General features: G+C 45.7%; 1 protein-coding gene across 2 annotated transcripts; it reads right to left on the reverse strand.

Annotated features, from left to right (window-relative positions):
• Nucleotides 1-6829: 6829 nt before the first annotated feature.
• COMMD9 (COMM domain containing 9) lies at nt 6830-21252 on the reverse strand. Of its 2 annotated transcripts, none has more exons than XM_059931395.1 (6): nt 21184-21252; nt 12861-12986; nt 10974-11113; nt 9579-9613; nt 8626-8729; nt 6830-7575 (listed from the first exon to the last, which is right to left on the reverse strand). In XM_059931395.1, the coding sequence occupies exons 1-6, from the start codon at nt 21232-21234 to the stop codon at nt 7435-7437; spliced, it is 597 nt and encodes a 198-aa protein (XP_059787378.1). In that variant the 5' UTR covers nt 21235-21252; the 3' UTR covers nt 6830-7434. The 2 variants fall into 2 exon arrangements, with proteins under 2 accessions (XP_059787378.1, XP_059787377.1); XM_059931394.1 differs by having other exon boundaries at nt 8626-8891.
• Between the last annotated feature and the right edge of the window lie 4782 nt (nt 21253-26034).

Genomic DNA, 26034 nt, shown 5'->3' on the forward strand with positions numbered 1-26034 from the left:
TGGCCACCAAGGCCTCTCGTGTCTTTCTTCCTCATTCTGTCCTCACTTCCCTTCCTGGTGCCCAGAGTTGTCCGGAATCATCACCCAGCGCCCACTCCCTTCAGCCCCTGGACCTCACGCTGTTTCTTCGGATTGAAGTCCATTTCCTTAGTCTTGTTTCATGAGCCTGAACTGTGGGGAGGAATCAGATGGTAAAGAACACCGAATGACATTTTTCTGCGTTTGGCCTTTATGCCAAGAGTACAGAGAGCACTGCAGTATTTTAAGTGAGGGACGGCGTTCGATTTCCATTTAGAAGACACCTGCGGCAAGAAGGCGGCAAGCTGGGAGGCCAGGAGAGGAGGACGGGGAGGCTGGAGGCGGGCAAGCATTAGGAGGGCCCTGGCCACACCCACCCGCTCTCAGGAGAGGACGGAGGCGTCTTCCAGCCTGCGGAAGGCCCTGCCCCAGCAGAGGCATCTGAACGTGTTGGAAGTTTAGCCATCATTGATCGGGCAGCTTCCATTTCTCAGACACCTTCATGTATAATGAATCCCCTCCAAGCTGCCTTGTCAGGAAAAATTAAACTTAATCTCTCCGTTTTGGAGATGAAGAAACTGAGACTTGACTCCAAGCTGACCTGAACTTGAATCCCGGCTCCACCACCTGCCCACGGATTTAGCTAGAAAGTTATGCAGTACAAGGCCTTGTGGGCGTTGCCACTAACAAAACCTTATTGGGAAGAGTAGTATCTTCCAGCCCCAGGGCTGGGATTTCTGGCACCCACCGGCCTGCGGTGGAAGCTGGAAGCCATGAGAAGGCAGTGGGTGCTTCTGACCTGGGCCCTGGGAACAGCCTTGAATGGGCTCCGCGGGCGGGCCTGCCCTGCCGCCATCTCCCTCCTTCTCTCTCATTTGTTGTTCTGGGCCTGAGGGGGAGTATTCTGTAGGGGAGGGGACCTGGGCCTGGGGGCTTCCTGTGCAGGAAGCTTCTCCCCTCGCCGGGGTTCTAGGAGAGGCCTGCCCACTACCCCACCTTCCCCATTCTTTCCCGGTCTTTGTTTCCCGTGTTAGCCCGGGTTGGGTGATAAGGAGGGCAACTGCGCCATCTGCTGGGCATATTGGGGAAGCTCCAGCTGCGCGCAGGCGAGGCGTGGGCGGAAACTTCCCTGCGGTTTGTCTTTTGGGCCTAAGAAGAATCTTGGGTCCACAAAGGGGGGATAACAAGTGACAAGCGAGCTCTTCCATAGGAGTAACCCTGGGAACAGAACCCCATTTCAGCTGATGGCGGGAAACTCAGTGCTAATAGGAGCTGCCTATTACCTGTGCACTTAGGTGATAGGGATACAGTGTGAACAGTGCTGGGGGGGGGGGGGGCGGGGTCAGAGGCAAATACCTAGACGGTTAAGATGCAGTGCGGTAAGACCAATGATGGGGGAAATACAGGCAGAGAAGACAGGTGGTTAAGTTGACTAGCTAAGGCCCCGTTAGGCCCTGCTCCTGAAGCCAGAGGGATGAATAGGAGCTAAGACGGGATAAAGGAGGACATTCTGGAGAGAGGGCGCAGCAAGGCCTTGATGTTTGTGCTGCCATCCTGCTCAGGCCCAGGGCTAGTCTCTCCTTTTCTGCCCCCTCCAGCAGCTGGGGAGAACTCAGCACCTTCCCTTGGCAACGCCAGTCCCTGAACTCTGTAATAGTGACAGGAGCTCAGAGCTCTGCCCTCCACTCTCACCCCGCCTGCGGACTCCCTCCCACCCTCCCGCCAGGGCTCCTATCCCTTCCTCCTCCTACGGGAGCCAAACTAGCCTGGTTGGGAGGCTGCTCTGCGGCCCCCCCACACCCACAGATCTGAAGTCAGCCAAGGCCAGAAAGCGTGGTGGCAACAGGGGAGAATGGTCCCAGTTGGTGAGTTTGGGCCCAGCTGCCACAGGTCCCTCTGCAGGGACTTGGGTGAACTGAGCTGGGGTGAAAGGGGGGCACTGCTGAGGTAGGTTTAGGAAGAGCAATTCAAATCAACGTTAATTACGTGAGTCTGCCATTCTGATCAATGCGATATAATTCAACCGTCATTTACTAATAACGGGTCAAATCCTGTGTGAGTCTGTGGAAGCAGGTGGGACACAAATGAACATTTCCTGAGGCGTCTCCTGCCTGGAGCAGGAGCTTTATCAGAGTTCCTGAAATCCTAACCAGAGGCCATCTCCTGAGCTGTGGATCCAGTGTACATTTATACTGACCCCAGAGCCCTCCGATATCCCATAGCATCTCTCAATTCATTTATGATTTAACCTGTTGGGACAGCATTGTGTTTCACTGTATGGGATGTGCCTAAGGTCACATGGCTAATGCAACACTGAAACCGATAGCCAAGAGAGTCCCATTCTTCAGCCAAGGGGTCTGCTTTGTAGTTTACTATAAATCTATGAGATGCATTACCTAAGTAGTTATCTTATCTCCGCTTACAGATGGGGTGGAAAAGCCCATCAGAGTCTTTCCCAAGAGCCCAGGGCTAGTAGAAGCTCAGCTCCCCAGAGCTCTTGACATTCCCTCAAATGAAGAATGGCTCTCTCCCCTCAGAGATTAGGGTCCTCTGGTACCAACCAGGAAATGCTACTGAGAAATCTTTTTTCTTTCTTAAAGTAGTTGTAAAAAGGACAACTAAACCACAGAAATGTGAGCACTAAAGAAAGAAAGAAGTTGTACAAAAGTCAGCATCATGCGGGTGAAAGAATGTTTAAGAATGATCAGTATTTAGAAGTCAGTGGGTACAGGTTCAAAATAGTTCTTGTAAATGTCCAACCACTGGAAAACTTTCAAAATGCCAGGTAGCCAATGGTTTCTAGATGAAAATATTTTTAAAATGTAATAAAAACCCTCTCTCACTTCTGATAACATCTCACTTTACTGAACAAAATAACGAAAAGCCCTCTGTACCACACTGGACTCACTTCCTGGATATCCGTAAATACCAGAGCACAGAGCTTGACTAACAACCATTAGACATGGCGCCCACCGTGTGTGTTTAGAAAACCAGCGTGTGTGGGAAAGACCCAAATGTCTGGTCCTCAGGTCACTGCCTTTGGACCTGAAAATCACCAGAAGCAGGAAGTAGGAAGGCAGGACTGATGAGGGAGGGAGCTGAATGTCACTAGATTACAGGTAAAGTTCTGCTATCTGTGAAGAACCCAAGTTTTCTTTTTCCAAGATCAAGGCAGGAATGGAGAGAGCACAAGCCTTTGAGTTGAAAGACCCAGACTGGAGTTCTAACTCAGCCCTGGCCCTGTCCTCAGAAGGAGCAGACACCTTCTCAGGAAAATGCACAGATCCTCAGGGAACGATGATCCACCGACTTCAGGAGGGTAAGGTGAACAGGCGGTAAGATATTTGGGAAGATGTTTCACACCTTTCTAGTGCCACACAGGTGATGAGGTTTATCGTGAGAAAAGGTGACAAGACGGCATGTGTGTTGTTACTCACAGTTCTTTTGTTTATAAGTACAGATGAGTTTAGGCAAAAAGAAGTCTTCGGTTCAGATGTCAGGGGACAGTAGTTGTAAGAGCTGATCGTAAACATCCCATTTCTCTTCCTTCATGGTACATGGACGGACTAACGTCCTCTGCCCTCTTTAAAGCCAGGTGTGACCACGTGACTGGCCTGTCCCTTCTGGGCAGAACTTCAAGTGCAAGCCTGTGATCCGCCATATTCCCTCATCCTGCCTCGGTGACAGGGGAGGCGTGTGTTGAGATGAAGCTTCCCTGTCCTTGGTCCCTTAGTAAGTATGGTGAGCAGAGCACTTGCCCTTTGTCCCCAACCTGCACTGACTGTTGTAGCAAAAATACACTTTTGTTGTGTAAAAGCCACTGCAATCTTGGGATTGTTTGTTACTATAGCATAACCTTGCATTGACTACATTTTCTTATTTTCTGTATTCTTGATGCTTAGGCATTTGGGGCCTTGACCCTGAAGAGACTGACCTCCTAGGGCTAGCTAATTCCTAGAGATAGCAAACAGCTCCTGTGAGAACACGCCTTTGATACACAAACCAACCAATCTACAGCCACAGCCCCAACTATGTCTTCTATCAAACTCGCACCCAAGCCAGCGTTCTCCCTGCCCTGAACCACCCCAGGACCAGGTACTGGACAGCTAGGGGCCACACCTGTAGCCCAGACCTGCCAGAATTATCCAAACTAGTCAACCCTATGCTAACTCAGTGTACCCACACTGCCTCGCCCATTCCTTCCTGCGAAAATCCCAGTAAAGGCTCTGGGCCATGCTATCCCCTGGCCCTCTGTGCCTCCCGACCAACCCCGGTCCCTCTCCATGTGGCACTGCAAGATGTTGCATGCCTCCTGCTTCTACGGATATGTTAGTAGAAACTTCTTTATGATCATTTTTGTGCCTGCATGTCTTACCATTCCTGATAAAAATAAGTCCCACTCCATTTTAACTCAAACCTGACCCATCCTGATGGATACACTAGGAGGAGGATTGGGACTGGCATCAACCACACCGGATTTTCTTACCCTCTTCCCCACCTCTGGGTTCTGCTTCGCTCCGGGCTAGCCTCTCCTACTGCAGGTGGGCTTTCGTGTGAGGAAGGTGGGCCCGAGCATCCCTGGCTTCACTACCAGAGCCGAGAGGCAGGAGGCTGTCTTCGCTGCCAATTCCAGCAGAACAGGCGTAGGGAAAGATCAGTCTGGCCCAGTTTGAGTCAGGTGCAATCATGGGACAATCTCTGCAGGGCACGGACGTCGGTCAGGACTGAGCCATCCACTCACCCCTGTGCCTGGGTGGGCGGACAGTGCTGGAAGCCAAGGGGAGCCACCACCGAGACCTATCATCGCCCTTCCGTGAATGGAGTCTGGACACCCAAACCCTGCCTCGCCCTGAGGGAAGGAGTTTGCAGGCAGCTGCTCATTGCACAAAGTACTACTGGGAAACCAGACAAGCACGGAACGAAGGAACTTCATCTGAGGTAGAAGCTCGGAGGTTTTTTCGGAGATAGGGTCAAGCCAACCCATTAACACGGTATCTACACACCATCCATCCTCGCCAACAGCAGGAAAACCACCCACTTAAACGAGCGCGTGAGGTGAAGGGTAGCAAACGTTTATCGGTGTTTTTTTTTTTTTTTAATTTTTTTTTAATCCTCGTTCTTTATTATTTATTTATTTATTTATTTATGGCTGTGTTGGGTCTTCATTTCTGTGCGAGGGCTTTCTCTAATTGCGGCAAGTGGGGGCCACTCTTCATTGGGGTGCGCGGGCCTCTCACTGTCACGGCCTCCCTTGTTGCGGAGCACAGGCTCCAGACGCGCAGGCTCAGTAGTTGTGGCTCACGGGCCCAGTTGCTCCGCGGCATGTGGGATCTTCCCAGACCAGGGCTCGAACCCGTGTCCCCTGCATTGGCAGGCAGACTCTCAACCACTGCGCCGCCAGGGAAGCCCTCTCAGTGTTATTTCTTGAACGCTATGTGTCATGCACCCAGAGGATTCTGTTCGGGTGGATCTGCCTAAAGGGATGTTCACCTGTCCAGACACCCATGCCAGGCTTCCTGCTTCTACTCAGTTTCTTACGGAGTCCCATGGGAAGCCCAGCGAATGGGCTTTTGGAGATCTCCGTCTGCGGGTCACAGAGAGTGGAAGGAAAAGAGAGGGGGATGAATTCATGACAAGGCTGAACTCAACCTGAGGGTGAGACCAGGGGCCCTTGACCTGGAGATAGTGGGCAGGTCTCCAGGGTCCATGAATGCTTGTCCTTGAATGTGAAAAATCAAGTGTTCATCTCCTACAGAAGGGATCCATGGCTTCCATCAGATTCTCAATGGTTATGGCTCCAAACAGGTGAAGAACTGCCATTTTGACAGTAGGTAGCTCAGCTTCCAGGAGATGGCAGACAGAGAGGGGCTTGGGGTTTTTTTCTTGACTTCCCTAGCGTTTCACTGGGGGGATGGGGGGGAGAAGTAAGATTCCTCATCTCTACTTCAGTTCCAGTATTTTCCAAATGGAGCTAAAATCACAGAATGTCAAGTCCCTTGCACAGTCCTGTGTGGTAGAGAAATCTGGGCCCAAGTCCTGATGAGGCCATTTACTAGCAGGGACTTCACCTCGATGAGCTGATTCCCTCATTGATAAAGGGAGAATAACATGACAGTCACACCAACCCCTTTACAGCAGATGAAGCACTGAATGCAGAGAGCTTTCTACTTTCCTTCCCATTAGTAACCAAGGCCAGCATTATCCAGTCCTTCCTATTTTCCGTAACAGTGCTAAGTGCTTTTAGGTACATTTTATCACTTAATCTTCACAAAAGCGCTGTAGAGTAGGTATGATTATTATTCCCATTTAATTAAAAGAAAACAAACCAAACCCAGCCTTTGGGTGGGCAGGAACTGAGCTCAAGAGCATCCCCTTAACCCAAAGTCCTGCCTCCCCCACCCCGTCCACACACACCACCTGAGAAGCCGCCAAACAAAGCGCTCAGAGCACGCAGGCTCTTGCTACTGGGTGACCTGGAGAAGGGAGGGGGACACCTTACACGGAGCCCCCGGGACTTGTCCGGCCCGTGACAGACGACTCCGTCTGCTTAAACTCCTCAAAGAGCGCTTTCATCACAGCTCTCGCGACAAGCTCCTGCTGATGTCGCCGCGCTTTCTTTTGCTCTACGTGACAGACGGATACGCGGAAGGTGGGCCGGTTCACAGGCCCGGTTTCAGGTCATCCCATGGTGACGAGCTGAGCCAGGAACGAGGAAGGTGGGGTCATCTTTACGAACGAGAGGCAGCACTGGCCTAAGGAAACGACCCAGGCTAAGGACAGAAGCTACAGAAGCGTGACCGGAATCGTGAAGTTTTTAGAACTGTTATTTATTTCTAATCACTCCTACTTCTTCACCCTGAGTGGCTGCATTACATCAAGGAAGGGGCCTCTGGTTCTATGGAGAAGGAAGTGAGTTCCCATTTCAGACTTCCTACGCTGCCAGGTGGTCCAGCAGGGCTGAGGGAGCTCGGGAAGGCTCCGGACTCGGGGCAGGCAGGCACGCAGAGGGGGCTCTGCCCTGTGGGATCCGCCTGGCTTCTGTGACAGAGAAGCAGAACTGCTGGCGTCACCCACCTGACTCCCTGCGTGCATTCCAGAGCTGGAAATGGGCTCATCAGAGCGAAAGGAACTTATTAAGACGAGTGCCGCAGTTTGGGCCTGAATTTTCCAATCAGCCAGGCGGAGGCGGCTGACCAAGCAAACGCTCCCTCCTGCTGCCACTGGGGTCATGAAGTCCCACACAGGAGCCTCACGAGACAGCAGCTTCTGCTCCAACTTCGGAAAGAGGAAAAAGCAGCGCGCGGGCCTGGCTGCTTCCGCCTGGTCCAACCGCGCCCGGGCTGGATGGCAGCTCCCACGTCCCCACCGCTGCCTGCTGCGAGGACAGCGGCGTGTGCTGGGGGCCGGCTGGCCGCGTCACTTGCTGGCCACAGCGGAGAGCTGGTCCCGGATGCGGCCCAACCCGTCTAACATCGTGTCCAGGGTCTCCTTACTCAGCTCCACGGTGACAGCTGACATGGAGGGCTGCTCCCCACACAGACTGGCATCTTCCTGGATCTGAAAAGAGAACACTGCCCCAAAGTCAGAGCTGCCTCTCTTCGACCGGCAGGCCCTACCTACCCCGTTCTGGCGAAGCTCGAAGCTCGGAAGAGAGGCGCTTTGCTCAGAGTCACGGAGAGTCGCAGCCTGGAGGCACTCAGCAAATGGGGACAGGGAGGGAGCTGTCTCAGGGGCTCCGGGCAGGGGTCGGAGAAGCCAGGCTCGCTCACCCTCCCGCCCCCAACTCCCTCTGGGCACCCGCGTGAGGAAACATCCTGGGTTCATGCTGGTACTTTAGGCCGTGGGCTCTAGGGGTATGTAAGAATCCTCTGGGATGCGGGAAAAATATTACAACCTCTAGTTATATGTATTTGTACTTTTTTTTTTTTTAAAGTAAGCCTTAGTAATAGTTAAAAACTTAGTTGTTAGAGGCACCCTCTTTCATTTTCTTACAGCTGTTGAGTTTCTGGGTGTCTGGTGGTTAAGTAAATACAGCATTATGCTACCTAGTTTTAACTAAACAAACCCTAAAAATGGGTATGTGGCTTAAAAAGACTCCTGAAAATAACTGCGAAGTGAAGATAACACCAATGAAGAATGTGAACAATAAGATGAAGAACTGATACTTCTCCAACTGCTAATAGGAGCCCTTGTTCAGCACAGTACAAACAGCAACAGCCTCCTAAGACTGGACAAGAATTTGGAAAAGTACACCAAAATTCTCAAGAAGGCAATTGGAAATCTGAGTGCGTGCTTCTATCGTTAAAGCCAAACCTTCCTGTAAGCGTCTAAGACAACCTTTAGGTATCAGCAAATTATTTTAAAATTTATATTTTGTGTTTGTCTTATTTTAAAATTTCTAGTTTCACTATATGTTTTATTATGACTGTGCTATGTTAATACACATATACTTTCTAAATAAACACTGCATTTTGGGGGTGCTAAATTTTTTTTATTTATGGGGTTGGAGATCCTAAAACTTGGAGTCTGGCATTTCTGCTGGCCCGCAGGGGCGCCGAGTGCCTGCTGCCCCTCCTTTGCTTCTAGTGGGCATGAGAGCGGATGTACCTTCATCTGGAGCAGGCAGGTCGGGACGGCCATGCGGCTGATGCTGTCTGAGGAGGTTCTGATGTCCACCCTCCAGTCCAGGTCGACCAGGCGCGGCAGAGAGACTGTGTGGGGACAGCTCGGCTCAGTGCGCACGCCGCCTGCGTGACTAAGCCTTCCCTCGACGGCAGGCAGCTCCAAGGGCTGCACGTGCGCAATGCATGGGATCCACACAGCAAGCCTCTGAGGGAGACAGACAGACAGGGCCCAAGACCCCACAGCAAGCCCTGGGCCTTCCCTACCCCTGCACTTAGTGCGCATTCGTGGTGGTCAGCACCTCCAGGCTTCTGCCTGAACACCCAACCCTCCAGATGTCCGGACAGAATGAGGAATGACGCAGGTGGAGAAGAGGAGGCTGTGGCCGGAGTCTTAGGAAATGTGTAGCTTTGACAATAGCGGAGAGAGCTTTTGTTTGAGAGACACACAGACTTGGCTTGAATGTGGGTTCTACCACCTGTCTAACCTCCGAGCCTCTGTTTGCTCACCTGTGAAAGGGGGATGATCTCAGCCTAGCTCACAGGGTTGTTGGGAGGACTAAATGAGTTAATGCAGGTAGAGTCTGCGCCACTGTGACCGGCGCAGAGTGAGTTTAGTGAACGTTTATCAAACACCCACTTTTATTCAATCTTTCACACTAATTTCAATTATGGTTAATTTGTTTTCCAATGGAAATATAGTTATTTTAAGTACTTCACTTTCTGCTTAGGATATTTGTTTTTTAACAACATGCCTCTATTATATTAGGTTTATAACCAGAAAAAAAATTAAAAAGTGGAATTAAAAAGAAATACTTAACACTACTCGGTTTGGGATTAGGTTAATTCACTTTGACTTTACTTAAAAACTCTGGTAGATTTAGGGCTGGGGCTGGGGAGGAGGGGGAGGGAGGAAGAGGCAGGTTTCTTGGTACTCACTCTGATTTGTTTGGGCTTCAGCTCTCCAAGTAGGTCTGTTTAAGAGGGAAAGATAAGAAAAATATAATGGAAAAGGGATGCGAATTGAGTCTTCTGATAATGAGGCCCATGGGCCTGGGCCTCTGCTCCTTCTGTGCTCTTAAAACCTATAATCACCTCCTGACACGAAAGGACCAAGAAACGCCTCCCTCCAAGAAGCAGTTTTTTGTTTGCTTGTTTTACAAAACTGAGTGATGTTAAGGCCATAGGCGCTGTTAGTTTTCATGGCTTAGGAAAAGCAAGAAAACGCTAAATGCGCTGTAACTGTGCTATTGTTCTCAGAGACAAAACAGAAAAGGTCAACTTTTTACTGAGCATCTACTACGCAGAGTACGGCATCTTACGCAAAACACATCTAGACAGACGTGTCTGATGCTACACACATCACGCCATAGTGAGATGCCGAGCAGAGTCAGAGTAAACTGTGGTCACGCAACAGAAAGTTTCTAAATAAACAACAAAACCCTTGGGAAGTAAGCATTATCAGTTATTACTATCAGAGAGGTCTCTTCAAGCCTGCTGCTAACCAGCAGTTAATCCGTTCTGCTTAAATTGTATGTATCTAAAAGGATCTGCCCAGCTAGAAAATGTACAGAAAATTCACAAAAGAATAAAAATGACCAATAACGTGAAAAAGATATTTGACATCACTAGTACCAAAGATATATAAACTGAAATGAGGTACCATTTGCCATTTGTGAAACTGGGAATAAAAAGTAAAAAAACAAAACAAAACAAAACACCCTCAGTGCTGGTGATGGTGTGGGGAGAGTGGCACATCAATGTCCTCCTGGTGGAGGAGTAGCTGGTGCAATCTTTCCGATGGCGGACTCGATAATAAAAAGCCAAAGCCTCAATACCACCATTTACTAGTCAGGAAATAAGGAAGCACAATGTGGGCAAAGGTTCCACCATAAATTGTTCACTGCAGTGAAAACTGCCAATAGCCTAAATGTCCAACCCTAAGGAATTTATTAACTAAATTACACATAATTTCTTCATGTAATGGAATATATTTAGCCATTAAGAATGATATTGAAGGTAAATATTTATCGACCTGAAATATCATTAATGTTAATACTGTTAAATGAAAACAAGCAAGTTATAAAACGGCATGATCCCATTGTGTTAAAAACAAAAGCAAAACCAACCCCTCTATGTGTAAATGGAAAAAATAAACCAGTCTTAAAAGGTTTCCCATTCAGGAATTAACACTGCTAACCCTCTGGGTGGTGGGATTATGGTTTCCTTCTTTTTGCTTACCTGTGCTTGCTTTTCAAGAATCAGCATATTTTTTCCAGAACAGGAATAAAAAATACAAGCATTACAAGAAACTCCCAAGAAATAAGCACTTACACGTGTTCTAGGATGATTTTTGTCAGCAGGTTTTTGAGGTTTTGGTGGAAATTTTCAGGAAAGAGTGCCAGAATCGCCTCAGCGGAGGACAGGTCACGGAACACCACTAGCCTGGTGAGGCGGTGCAGAGCCTGGAGCAGCTGCAGGATAGACGGGGAGCCCTGGGTGGTGAGGGGCAGCGGGACAGGGGACAGGGCTCTATCTCCCCTGCTGGGAAGAGGGCCTGCCACAGACCACCACCGTCATTCAAACTGAATCCCAGGAGTCCGGAGGCCCCTGGTGCAGATGCGGATGCTCACGTGCCTCGGCCCGCCTCCAAGTTCACCTGTTGCTTAGAAGACATGTAGCTGCCTGACCGAGGATGCTGTCAACCTGCCAGAAAGTCTCTGCTTGTGGGCAAAGGGTTAATAAATCCCCTTCCTTGTGCACGGACTCTGACCTTAAGCTAACTTTCTAGCCTGTTCCCCTCTTAATGTGGGAGAAGCGGAAAGTCAGTGGTGCTACTAGACAGCGCTGCACCAATCCCCGGCCTCTGGACCGCGAGGGCTGCAGAAACACCGGGGCCCACGGCTTGGGCTTCCGAGTGTGGCTGCACGGCCTGTGCCAGCACCCAAAGCCGTGCTTACTGAATTGCTGCCAGAGGCACTGGCTCCTGGGGAGTTGGGGCTTTTCACCCAGGCTGGCTGGACTGTCACGTCCTTGCCCCTAGGCTGTCACCTGGTGGGGCGAGGAAAAGTAAATCTGCTGCTCAGCTGAACAGAACAGGACTCTCTGGAGGTAACTTCCTCCTCTTTAGGACTTTCCCAGATGCCACGGGAGGTTGCTCAGCTCAGAAAAGCACAACCCAGAGGCGAGGGGACATTAAGCCTCTACTGGTGAAGGGTGGGAGTGAGTGGATAAACGCCCCAACCTCCCTGCCTTCCAGGGTGACAGTGCTGGGGCATTTATCCACGTGGTTTCTTACAGGATCCCAACTGCAAATGCCCACAGCGGTGACCGCTCACTAACATATCCTTTTATTGGCTTCTCTCTCTTCCTGGTCTGATTTTCCTCACTAACATATCCTTCTACTGGCTTGTCTCTCTTCCCGGTCTGATATTCCTCACTAACATATCCTTCTACTGGCTTGTCTCTCTTCCCGGTCTGATTTTCCTCACTCCCTCCTTTGTGCTTTCTAGAATCACCTCCCAAGTAACTACCAGCAGCCAAGTCGTTGCCTCAGGGTCTACTTTTGAGGAACCCAAACTAAGACTCCAACTCACTTTCATAACCTTGCTGCTGCCTCTCACTTCAATGAGCCAAGCTCCAGATTAAAAAATAACAACAACAGTACAGGTCTGCTTGGATGAATTACTGTTTTAGAAACATAGTTGCCATGGAAAGATAAGGCTGTGAGTGCTACATACATCCTTGTCCTCTTGGCCACCTGAGATCAGGTGAGGTCCAGCAGTACCTCCTCCCTAATCATACTCAGGCCTCACAGCTTCTGCCCAACCATCCCGGAAAAGTCTGCCTAAGCTATCCAGCCAACAATTCATCAGCACCGCTAAGTTACAGGCTGGGAAAGAAAATCATAGCAAGGTTGGCTTTTGTCCGTACTGTCTAGGTAACAAGTCTGAAAAGGAAATGGTCAGGAGCTCCAATTCTGGGTATACTTTTCCCATCCACGCCTCACTTATCATAAGGAAGTGAAGGTTCAAAGACAATGAATGGCTTTTAAGTTCACTAACATTAAAAAAGAAAAAAGCATCTATTTTAAGTTTGCTATAATGTCAACAGACACTTCAGGGGAAAAATTCCCTTGGATGCGGCAACAACTGGGAAGTCAAGGAAGAGACTAATGAGCCGAGAAGCCAGGGGCCAGAGGTCACTTCTGACCCCACTTACTTGTTCTGCCTCCTCCTGGGTCACAGACAAGCTGGAACACGTAACATCCAAGAGCTTTTTCGAGCCAAGGGCTGAACTGGAAAAGCTCTCTTGGCACAGCTGTCTGACAACATCTTTCGAGGAGGCCTATAAATTCACAGATGGAAAAAAACAAAACAAGCAACAAACTCAGACTCTGAAAATACATTTTTTTTTAGAACGTAATACTGTCTCCGTCATGGTGTGACACCTAAGAGGTGCAGAGGACACTTCCATTTCTGGGAAGATGACATAGATGTACTTTTCCCTATTTTTCCTGCTAAACACAACTACATTCCCTGGGCACTTTATACAAAACAAATGTAAGACGACTCTGAAAGGGCAGAAGAGAAGACAGACCTGCTACGGACCTCATGACAAAGGAATAACGTGGCCATATTACGTTCCGAGCCTCTGGCACTTATTTAAATCTTCTATTTTGCTGGCTTTCTCTGACACTGCTCAGGTAGCAGGGGGAGCATGGTGGGGCTGGGCGTGGTTGCTTCATTACTACCAAATGCAGACGGAAGTCCAGCTCCCCTACTTGGCTCCTGCTCACACCCAAAAGTAGGGGTTCCTTGTAGCTACTGGGCAGGGGTGGAAGTTCTGGCTCCAGTAGTTTCCACTAATACCGTGGGGTGGCGGAACTTGTTACCAGCTCGTGGGGATGGAGGTCCAGCTCCCTACTTGGCCTTCTCTGACACCGCCCTGAGGGGGGTGTTCCCTCTCAGACTTTGTTGACCTACAGTGGAGCGCGGCCACAGTGTTTTCAGTGGTGTTTTGGTGGAGTAGAGCAGTTATTGTCTAAAAGTTTTCTGTCTTCCTAAGCCGCCCCTTTCTTGGTCTTTGGCTAGAGAGAGCAAGTATTTGTTGGAGTTTGTTTGTTTTCACCCACTGGCGTTCTGGGTGGCCCTGTTCTTCAGCTCGAAGTCTGGGATATATGAACAATAAGAAAAGCCACTGTCCTATGTGGCTGTAAATGTATATAGAGGAAATATTTAAGACAATTATATTATAAATAAGGGTAGGACTATAAAGGGATGACTTCACTCTAACTGGTAAAATGATGACACTGACATGTCACTGAGATTGTGATGTTATAGTAAATAAATGTAATAAGTTGAACAACCACTATAAGAGTTATAAAGAGAAATGAATTTTAAAACACTACAGATAAATCAAAATGGAATTCCAAAAAATGTTCAATTGATCAAATAACCCACAGGAAGGCAGTAAAAGTAAAGAAACAAAAAATAAATAAAAGAACAAATAGAAAACAAAAAATAAAATGGCAAACTTAAGTTCTAATATTTCAATAATTACATTGGCTGTAAGTGGTCTAAATATACCAATTAAAAGAGAAATTGGCTGAGTGGATTATAAAATATGGCTCAGTTAAATGCTATCTACAAGAAACTCCCTTCAAATATGACAGAGACATATTAAAAGGAAAAGAATGGAAAAAGATAGATCATGCAAACATTAATCAGGAAAGCAAGAGTGGCTATATTAATATCAGATAAAGTAGACTTCACAGCAGAGAAAACTACCAGAGACAGAGAGGGACATTACGTAATGGTAAAAGGTTCTGTTGACCAGAAGACATTCTGAATGTGCATGCCCTCAGCAAGAGAGCTGCAAAATATGTGAAGCAAAAACAGACAGAACTGAAAGGAGAAATCAACAAATCTATAAATACAGTTGGAGTCTTCAACACCCCTCTTTCAACAATTGATAGAACAACTAGACAGGATTCAACAAGGACACAGAAGAACTCCACAACACCATCAATCAATCTAATTGACATTTATGGAACACTACCCAGTAACAACAGAATACACACTCTTTTCAAAAGCTCACTGAACACATACCGAGATAGATGATATTCTGAGCCAAAAAGTAAACCTTAACAAACTTAAAAGAACTAAATCATACAGAGTGTGTTCTCAGTGATCACAATGGAATCATATTAGAAATCAATAAGATAACAAGAACATGCCCAAACATTTGGAAACTTAAACAACACACTTCTAAATAATCCACAGATTAAAGGGAAAGTTGAAAAAATTACACTGAATGAATGAAAATGAAAAACACCACCAAAATTTTGGGGGTACAGCCAAGATGGTGCTGAGAGGGAAATTTACAGCATTAAATGCATATATTAGAAAAGAGGAAAAGTCTCAAATAATCTAAGTCCTCATCTCAAGAACCTAGAAAAACAAGAGCATGAGAAACCCAAAGGAATAAGGAAGGAAACAACAAAGAGCAGACACCAAAGAAATTGAACACATAAAAAAGGAGAAATCAATGGAACAAAGAACTAGTTCTTTGAAAACATCAATAAAATTAACAAACTTTTAGCAAGACTGACAAAATTAAAAAGAAAGGAGACACAAATTACCAGTATCAGGAATGAAGCAGGGCACATCACTACAGACCCTGCAGATTTCGAAAAGAAAATAAGAGAATAACTACAAGCAACTCTATACACACAAATTTGACAGTTTAAATGAAATGGATCAATTTCTCAAAAAACACAAACTACCATAACTCTCCCAATATAAAATTGAAAACGTGAGTAGTGCTATAACTGTTAAGGAAATTGAATTTGTAATTTTAAAACCCCCAGAAATCACCAGACCCAGATGGTTTCACTGGAGAATTCTAACAAGCATTTAAAGAAAGAATTAACTAAGTCTACACAATCTGTTCTAGAAAACAGAAAAGGAGGAAACACTTCCCCATTCATTTCACAAAGCTAGGATTACCCTGATACCGAAATCAGACAGAGACTGTATAAAACAAAAAAACAACTACAGACCAATGTCCCTCATAAAAAATAGTTGCAAAGATCCTTAACAACATACTAGCAAATAGAATTCAGCAATATATAAAGGGATTATTCACCATAACTAGGTGGAATTTATTCCAGGGATGCTATTTGAAAATCTACGTGATCCACCGTATTACCAGGCTCAAGGAGAAAACCATAGGATATCAATCAATGCAGAAAGAGCAGTTGACAAAATTCAACATCCATCCTTGATGAAAACTCTCATAAAATTAGGAATAGAGGGGAACTTCCATAACTTGACATAGAGCATCTACCAAAAAACCTAGAGAAAACATACTTAATGATGAAAAGACTAAAGTTGGGAACAAGGCAAGGATGTGGGCTCTCACCACTGTTATTCCACATTGTGCTGAAAATTCTAGCCACTGAAATAAGGCAAGAGAAAGAAATAAAAGGTCTGCAGATCAGAAAGGAAGAAATAAAACTGTCCCTATTTGCAGGGACATGACTGTCCATGAGAAAGTCCCAAGAAATGTACAAAAAAATCGTTAGAATAAGTGAGTTCAGCAGTTTGCAGATCCAAGATACACATACTAAAATCAGATGTATTTCTACACACTAGCAATGAACATGTGGACACTGGAATTAAAAGTACAATATCATTTGCAATTGCTCAAAAAAAAAAAAAAAGAGAGAAATACTTAGGTATAAATCTAACAAAACATGTACAGGACTTGTATACTGAAAATTATACAATACAGATAAAAAAAATCAAGGATCTAAATCAATGGGGAGACACATCATGATCATGGATTGGATGATTCAACACATTAAGATGTCAATTTGCTCCTAAATGATATACAGATTTAACCCAATTCCTATGAAAATCTCAGCAAGTTTTTTTTTTTTAGATATATCCAAGATCATTCTAAAATTTATACAGGAAGGCAAAGGAACTAGAATAGCTAAAACAATTTTGATAAAGAATGAAGTAGGAGGAATCCATCTATCTGATTTCAAGACTTATTATATAGCTACGATAATCAAGACTGTATGGTATTCTCAGAGGGATAAACAAATAGATCAATGGAACAAACTAAAGAACCCTGAAGTAGACCCAGTAAATATGAGCAAGTGATTCTTGACAAAGTTGCAAAAGCAATTCAATGGAGGAAAGAAAGCCCTTTTCAACAAATGATATTGGAACAAGGGCACATTCACAGGCCAAAAAAAAAAAAAAAATTCTCAAACTTTTCCACACACCTTATACAAAATTAATGCAAAATCAATCATGGACTTAAATGTTATATAAATGTAGGGACTTCCCTGGTGGCGCAGTGGTTAAGAATCTGCCTGCCAGTGCAGGGGACACAGGTTAGAGCCCTGGTCTGGGAAGATCCCACATGCCGCAGAGCAACTAAGCCCGTGTACCACAACTACTGAGCCTGTGCTCTAGAGCCCGCAAGCCACAACTACTGAGGCCGCGTGCCACAACTACTGAAGCCCGCGTGCCTAGAGCCCGTGCTCCTTAACAAGAGAAGCCACCACGAGAAGCCCACGCACTGCAACGAAGAGTAGCCCCCACCCACCGCAACTAGAGAAAGCCCGCGCGCAGCAACAAAGACCCAACGCAGCCAAAAATAAAATAAATTTTTAAAAAATGTTATACAAATGTAAAGTATAAAACTATAAAACTTTTAGATAAAAATAGGGGAAAATTTGGAGAGCTATGGCTTCACAGAGTTCTTAGACTTTACACCAAAAGTGTAATTCATTAAAAAATCATAATTCATAAAAGGAAAAAGTTTTGAAAAACTGTATTTCATCAAAATTAAAACATTTTTTGCTCTGCTAAAACTCCTGTTATGGGTTGAACTGTGTCTCCCCTAAAAGTCATATATTGAAATCATAACCCCCACTATCTCAAAATGTGATCTCATTTAGAAATAGGATTATTGCAGATATAAATAGTGAAGATGAGGTCACAGGGTGGCCCCTAATCCAATATGACTGATGTCCTAATTAAAAGGGGAAATTTAGTCACAAAAATGCAAACAGGGAGAACTCCATATGAAGATGAATGCAGAGATCTACAAGCCAAGATACACTAAATATCACCAGAAACCACCAGAAGTTATAGGAGAGAGGCACAGAACAATTTGTCCCTCAAAGCCCTCAGAAGAAACCAACTTGGCTGACACCTTGATCTCAGACTTCTGGCCTCCAGAACTGGGACACAATACATTTCTGTTGTGTCAGCCACCAAGTCTGTAGTACTTTGTTACAGCAGACCTACCAAATTAATACACCTTTGTGAAGAGGATGAAAAGACAGTTAAATACTAGGAAAGAATATGTGCAAACCACATATCTGACAAAGGACCACTATCTAGAATATATAAAGAAATGCAAAAGTAAAAAAGCAAACAATGAAATTAGAATATGAGCAAAAGACATAAAGCAATATTCTGCTGAAGAAGATACACAGATGGTAAATAAGCACACGAAAAGATGTCCAACATCATTAACCATTAGGGAACTTCAAATTAAAACCACAATGAGATGTAAATACACACCTATCAGAATAGCTCAAATAAAATATAGTAATGACAATAAATGCTGGCGAGGATGGGGAGAAACTGGACCATTCATGCATTGCTGTTGGGAATGTAAAGTAGTACAGCCACTCTGGAAAAGAGTTTGGCAGTTTCATAAAAACAACAACAAAACCCTAAACATGTAACTACCAAATGATCCAGAACTGTACTCCTGGGCATTAATTTCAGAGAAATAAAGACTTATGTTCATACAGAAATCTGTATACAAATGTTTATAGCAGGTTTATTTGTAATAGCAAAAAACTGGAAACAATGTAGATGTCATACCATAGAATACTACTCAGCAATAAAAAGGAAAGAACTATTAAAACACATAACATCGTTCCAGAAAATTAGGCTCAATGAAAAAAGCCAATCCCAAAAGGTTACATATTGTATGATTTCACTAATATAACATTCTTTTTTTTTTGTGGAATGTTTCATTGTTCGTGTATAGAAACAACTGATTTTTTTTTTAAATAAATTTATTTATGTATTTATTTATTTTTGGCTGTGTTGGGTCTTCACTGCTGCGCGCGGGCTTTCTCTAGTTGCAGAGAGCAGGGGCTACTCTTTGTTGCAGTGAGCGGGCTTCTCATTGCAGTGGCTTGTCTTTGTTGCGGAGCACGGGCTCTAGGCGCCCAGGCTTCAGTAGTTGTAGCACGCGGGCTCAGTAGTTGTGGCTCACGGGCTCTAGAGCGCAGGCTCAGTAGTTGTGGTGCATGGGCTTAGTTGCTCCGCGGCATGTGGGATCTTCCCGGACCAGGGCTCAAACCCGTGTCCCCTGCGTTGGCAGGTGGATTCTTAACCACTGCGCCACCAGGGAAGCCCAACTGATTATTTTTTTATAGTATTTATTTATTTTTGTTTTTGGCTGCATTGGGTCTTCGTTGCTGTGCACGGACTTTATCTAGTTGCAGGTAGCGGGGTCTACTCTTCCTTATGGTGCACGGGATTCTCATTGCGGTGGCTTCTCTTGTTGCGGAGCACGGGCTCTAGGTGCATGGGCTTCAGTAGCTGTGGTACGTGGGCTCAGGAGTTGTGGCTCACAGGCTCTAGAGCACAGGCTCAGTAGTTGTGGTGCATGAGCTGAGGTGCTCCACAGCAAGTGGGATCTTCCCAGACCAGGGATCGAACCTGTGCCCCCTGCATTGGCAGGCGGATTCTTAACCACTGCGCCACTGGGGAAGTCCCTCACTTATATAACATTCTTGAAATGACAAAATTACAGAAACGAAGAAAAAATTGGTGAATACCAGAGGTTACAAAAGGGGTGAGGGCAGAGGGGAAAGGGGGTGTGGCTATAAAGGGGCAACATGAAGAACACCGTGGTGATGGAAAATGTTCTGAATCTTGACTATCAATGTTAATATCCTGGTTGTGATATCATACTATAGTTTTGCAAGATGTTACCATTGGGGGAAACTGAGTAATGGGTAAATGGGATCTTTCTGTATTGTTTCTTGCAACTGCCTGTAAACCTATATCTCAAAATTAAAAGTTTATGTAATTTTTTTAAAAAAGAAAGTACATAGGACAATAGGAATGCAAATGAATGAACTACTGCTACATAATAGTAAACAAAAGAAGCCAGAAACACACACAAAAATATGCCCTATTATTCCATTTATGTGAAGTTCAAATGTGAGCCATATTAAACTGACATATTAGAAATAAAGATAGTGGTTACTGTTGGGGAGCAGAGTGAGGGAAATAACGAAGGGACAACAGAGAGACTTCTGTCGTACTGGTAACATTTCATTGTTTGACTGTGGTGGTGGTAATAAATCATTAAACGGTGCACTTATAATCTGTGCACTTTTTTTGTATGTGTGTTACACATTAATAATGATTTTTATAAGTGTATTAAAGAAAAAAAGCCCATAGAACGAAGAGGGATTGGGGTGGAGGTTGGGGGCAGAGCAGCCACAGTAAGGGTGAAAAGGCACTGGGTTGGGAGTTGAGAGCTCTAGGTTTCCAGTCCCAGCTTTACAACATTTATTAATTCATAGAACAGCTATTTATTTGAGCACATGCTGTATGCCAGGTGTGGAGGATACGCTTGTTACGCATACATTTGTGAATAACAGTAGATGCCCGTAGAGATTGGAGAATACAAGTGAACACTGGGGAGGCGGTTAAAACAAAAGAAGGACCATTGCGTGGACCAATGATGACGCTGTGCCATGAACTGCTGAGTGTAATTAACTCAACCCTCTTCGTCTGGAGTTTTTTTAAAAACAAGGTCCCTCGTGGATCTCACGCTCTTGTGAGAAAGGCAGACAACAGGCAACCAGATGCATAATGTCAGCTAGCGACAAGTTCTACGAAGGAAGATAAAGCCGCCGCTTCTTCTATAGGGAAGGTCATAAATCAAGCAAAAAATTCCAGTCTCCTACAAAGCCATATGAAGTACATCCCTTCCATCCTCACAATTTTTCAAATGATTGTCAGGAGAGTGTTTTGGCCCTCACACAGGTCAAAGCAAATTTAAAAACCCAGGACTCAGGAGAATACAGAACGCACACTTGACTCGGGGCGGACGCAGAGGAGAGAACTGTAGAGCGCAGCTGGGCTGCGAAATGAAATGGAGAACTGGCAACGCGGATCTAGAGATTACAACCCCAACGCACCAACCCCGAAAGCCAGCCCCAGAGACTATTAGTAGGGAACATTTGTACAGCGCCTTCAGCTCCATTGTCTTGTTTCCCCACTATCCTGTCAAAGTGGTATTAATTTTGTTCGTACTTTCAAAAACCTCGGAAAAGAGCAACGACCTGCTAGGAGTCACAGTGAGAGGCAGTGGCAGCGTCGTGGCTCCAAATCGGGGTCCATTTATTCCCAATTCCTGCTCTGTGCAAAGTCTCGGAGACAAAGGCCCGCCTCGCGCTGTCCCCACCCCTCTCATTTACCTTCAGCAGGCTCTGGAGAGCTGCAAAGACCTCCGCCGTCAGCGCGGCCATCTTCCCCGGGTCACGTGACCTAGGTACGCGGAGAAGCGCGGTCGGGAGACTCCGACAGCCGCGCGGGGCATGCCGGGGCTGTAGTCCTTTAGGGTGGCGGGAGCTGCCTGGGTCGTGGCACTACGGGATGGGGAGGAGCCGAGTAGGGCGCGGAGGCTGGGTAGCTCAGCGCGGGGACTCTAGGACCGTGGGGTTTGGAGGACGCGGGTGCTGGATTGTTTTCAGGGGAGGAAATTGGCTTGGCTTGGCTTGTCTACTTACCAGGGCAGGGGAAACTGATTTTCTCTTGACTCACGTGGGTGGGCTGGCTAATTTGGGGAATGCATCTGCAGGCTTGACAAGCGCCTTAGCTGTTCTGGAGTGATCTTCGTACCTGGCCTCTTAGAATTAAAGTAGCTGTGCACATCATTGCAATTCTTGGAATTTACCCCCCACCCCGCCTGTCTTGAAGAATGTAAAATTGATTTCATGTGTACAGTTTCCTTTGTGTCTCTGGGGTAGGTAGGAGCTGGTATTATTAACCTTATCCAGATGAGGAAAGGGTGTTGATGACTTTCTCTAGTCCAAGGGGAGATCGGTTTTGATGAGCAGGTGAGGAAGTGTTTGGGACAAGGAGTAGAAAGGGAATCCAATGAAAGGTATTACCTAACTAGGTTCCTATTACACCTATAGTGGGGATGGGAGGGGTGGTTCATGGATATGATTTAATTCGTTTATTCAACAAGATAATTATGATGAATGTAAGGATGGTTTTGAGTGAGTAGTCCAGGACTCTGATTTGCCCAGTGATCAGAGGTCCTACCTCGGAACAGACTCAAATTGTAAAGTTCTGGAACTTGGTTTTAAGGAACCTATCTCCTCTGCCTTCTAACCCCAGCCTCTGACATTTCCCTTATCTATCTTTAGGATCTAGTTGGTTCTTTCTTTTTCCATACCCAGTTCCTTAGCAAAATTTGGCTTGAAACAGGTTCTGATAAATTCAAGCTAGAGAAAGAATGTCTAATTGTGCAAGTCCGGGAATTGGTCATTTGTTTTTCTGCCTCCTACTCCTCCCCCTCCTTCTTTTCTCTCTCCCATTTTCTGTGAGGATGTTGTCCAGCCCCAGGAAAATAAACCCAGGTTGTCTGAGGATGATCCCATATCTGGACTAGAAGATTTTAGACCCACCTTGTCCTGGAGTCCTGATCCCAGCTCTCTTTCTTGGCCTCTCCCTCTTCTCTTCTTCCAGGACCACATGGCTTGATTCTTGTTTTCTGCCATAAGTCCCTGTAAGCTCTAGGGTTACTCCTGCCTGTATTCATAGGGCCAGCCCAGTGCCTTGATTGAAGTAAATATTTTCTTAAATAAACAAAAACCCCTCAAAAGTGGTTAGACTAAAATTACTTTGTGACTCTTCTGCAGGGATTTTACCTTATTATTTGCAGGTCTGTGCCTTCTTGTCTTACTTTGGAAAGATGGGCAGAGTGGTCACCAGCCTCCAGTATGGCTCCCAGTGACCCCTGCCTCCTGGTAGTCACATCCTTGTATCGTCCCCTCCCTTGTTGTGCCACGATTAGCCTCTGTGACCAATAGCAGGTGGCAGAAGTGGTGGTATGTCACATCTAAGATTAGTTATAAACTAATTAGTTTAACTTTTGCAATTAGTTAACTGCAGCTTCTGGGTACTCTCTTTCGTCTGCTCTCTTTTTCTTGAATCTCTTGCTCCGGGGAAAACAAGCTGCCATGTTATGAACAGTCCTCTAGAGAGGTCCATGTGGTGAAAAACTGAAGCCTCCGGCCAATAGCCAGCAAGAAACTAAGGCCAGGGCTTCCCTGGTGGCGCAGTGGTTAAGAATCCGCCTGCCAATGCAGGGGACACAGGTTCGTGCCCTGGTCCGGGAAGATCCCACATGCCACGGAGCAACTAAGCCCGTGCGCCACAACTACTGAGCCTGCGCTCTAGAGCCCGCGAACCACAGCTACTGAAGCCCGCGCGCCTAGAGCCCGTGCTCCGCAACAAGAGAAGCCACCGCAACGAGAAGCCCGCGCACCACAATAAAGAGCAGCCCCCGCTAGCCGCAACTAGAGAATGCCCACATGCAGCAACAAAGACACGATGCGGCCAAAAATAAATAAATAAAATAAATAAATTTAAAAAAAAAAAAAAAAAGAAACTAAGGCCTGCCAACAGCCCCATCACTGAGTTTGGAAGCAGATTCTTCAGCCCTGGTAGAGCCTTGAGATAACAGTAGCCTTGGCCAACATCTTGACTACAACCTCATGAGAGATTCTGAGTCGGAACCACCCAGCTAAAACACTCCTGGCTCTCTGGCCTTCAAAAACTGTGTGATTATGAGTGTTCGTGGTTTTAAGTTGCTAAGCTTTGAGGCAATTTGTTACAGAGTAATAGTAACTATTTCACGTAGGCAGAAAAGCATAGGGGCTTTAGAATTCAACCTAAGTTCGAATCCCACATGTAACTCTACATGTTATTAACTTACCTTGAACAAATTCTTGAAAATTCTCTGAGCCTCTTGAACTTCAACTGAAGCTGATGTTGATCAAAAAAATGATGTTGATCACACCTACCTGCCCCAGTGGGAGGGTACCCAGCTCTCTTTGCCCTCGAGGGCAGGCATGAAAGGAGAGGAAACCCTGGGCTCCATCAGTGCCAGGCAGGGCCTGCAACCCTGCACCAGGTCATCCCATTGTTCTAGGACTGCCCGCATTGCCACTGCCATGTTGCATCTAAAGGTTTGTCTATGGCCTGGAGAGCTTCCAGCAATTCCTCAGCCATAAACATTTACATGGGAAAGAACAGAATAGAATGTTAATTTCCATGATTTGATCTACTACCTGGTTTTTGTTAGGCCTAGTCTGAGTTCTTTCCAGTTCTGGGTATATGGATCTGTGCTTGTTTTCATTTATTCAATAAATTTGTATTATTAAATAAATGTATTAAATAGATTTATTTAATAAATATACCACACTCCATTTTAAGGCTCTTACACTTAATGATTTATTTACTTCCCATAACAATCCTGTGTGATACACACACACACACACACACACACACACACAGTACTATAATTTTTCCCATTTTACATATGGGAAAACTGAGGCACAGAGAAGTTAAGTAACTTGTCCAAGGTCACACAGCTAAAATTTTGGCAGAGCCCAGGTTCAAACTTGAGCAGTTCGGTTCCGGAGTCTGTGCTGTTAACCACCAAGCTCTACATGTCTCCTTGTCTTGCTATAGCTGAAAACTCATGCTTTTTCTGTCTGGATGTCTGACTACCTTCTCCAGGGGGTATTCTTGGACAATCAACCCAGTGGTATGGTAAGAGACAAGATGATGAGTGGAAGGCGTAACTTGGGCTTTGGAAAAAGATCGAGGTTCAATTTCTGGCTCCTGTGTGCTTCTGGCGAGTTATTTCATCGCTGAACCTCAGTTTCCTCATCTGTAAGTTAGGCGCAACAATAATAAAAATACATTTTGACCATTAGGGGGAGCTCAGGGATGACTTGTACCCAAAATGGGGATGGATTATTTATATGGAGACTTGGTTCTAGCCATTGGCAGCACTGAAGGGCAGAGCTATCCAGTGCTCTGGGAAAGAGTTGGCATTAGGGTGATGAACCAACCATCTCAGTTTGCCTGGGACAGGGGACTTTCCGTGCCAACAGTGGGATAGTCCTGGGTAAACCAGGCTAGTTGGTTACCCTCGTTTGAGCCCTGTGCCTTTGAGGAAACCATCCTTTTAGAGCTCTTGTCCTGTCTTCTCCAGTGGGGCTATGGTGAAGAGAGTGACATGGATAAAGAGTTTCTTTTTAATAGAAGGTAATTAAGGGCAGCAATCTGAGTTTTGAGGTGCTTTCTTTGGTAATGGCTTTATTGAGATGTAATTCACATATACAGTTTACCCATTTAAAGTGTAACAATTCAATGGATTTTAGTGTATTCACAGAGTTATGTAACCATAACCACAGCCAATTTGAGAACATATTTTATCACCCCCGAAAGGAAAACTATACCCTTTAGCTATCATTCTGCCAACTCTCTTCATCACACCCAGCCCTAGGCCACCTTTAATCTCCTTTCTATATCTATAGATTTGCCTATTCTGGACATTTCATATAAATGGAATCTTATGAAATGTGGTCTTTTAATTAATTTCTTCCACTCAGCCTAATGTTTTCCTGGGCTGTCCTAATGTTCTTATGGCCTGTATCAGTACGTCATTCCTTTTGACTGTTGAATAATTTCCATTGTGTGGATACACCACATTTTGCGTATCCATTCATCATTTGGTGGATATTTGGGTTGTTTCTACCTTTTGGCTATTGTGAATAATGCTGCTGTGAACACTCTCAAACAAGTTTTTGTGTAGATTTATGTTTTCATTTCTCTTGGAGTATACACCCAGGAGTGAAATTGCTGGGTCATATGGTAACTCTGTGTTTAACTTTTTGAAGACCTGCCAGACTGTTTCCCAACATGGTTGCACCATTTTACATTCCCATCAGCAATGTCTGCGGGTTCCAATTTTCCACATCCTCACCAACACTTGTTATTGTCTGTCTTTTTGATGGTAACCATCCTAGTAGGTGTGAAGTGGTATCTCATTATAAGCACTCTTGTTTTGAAGTTGCGTTTGCACGGTAAGCACTTGTGGTCACTTAGACCTATATTTATGTTCCTTTGAGGTGACTGATGGAGATTATGGGGGCTTAAGCCCTCGGTCTGCCCTTTATCAGAGGAATGCCAGCAGTGGGTGGATTAGGCCAAGGGACCATCGTCCTTGAGGGAGAGCCCCCCTC

The sequence above is a fragment of the Balaenoptera ricei genome, chromosome 8 (genome assembly GCF_028023285.1).
Source record: "Balaenoptera ricei isolate mBalRic1 chromosome 8, mBalRic1.hap2, whole genome shotgun sequence".
Taxonomy (NCBI): Eukaryota; Metazoa; Chordata; class Mammalia; order Artiodactyla; family Balaenopteridae; genus Balaenoptera; species Balaenoptera ricei.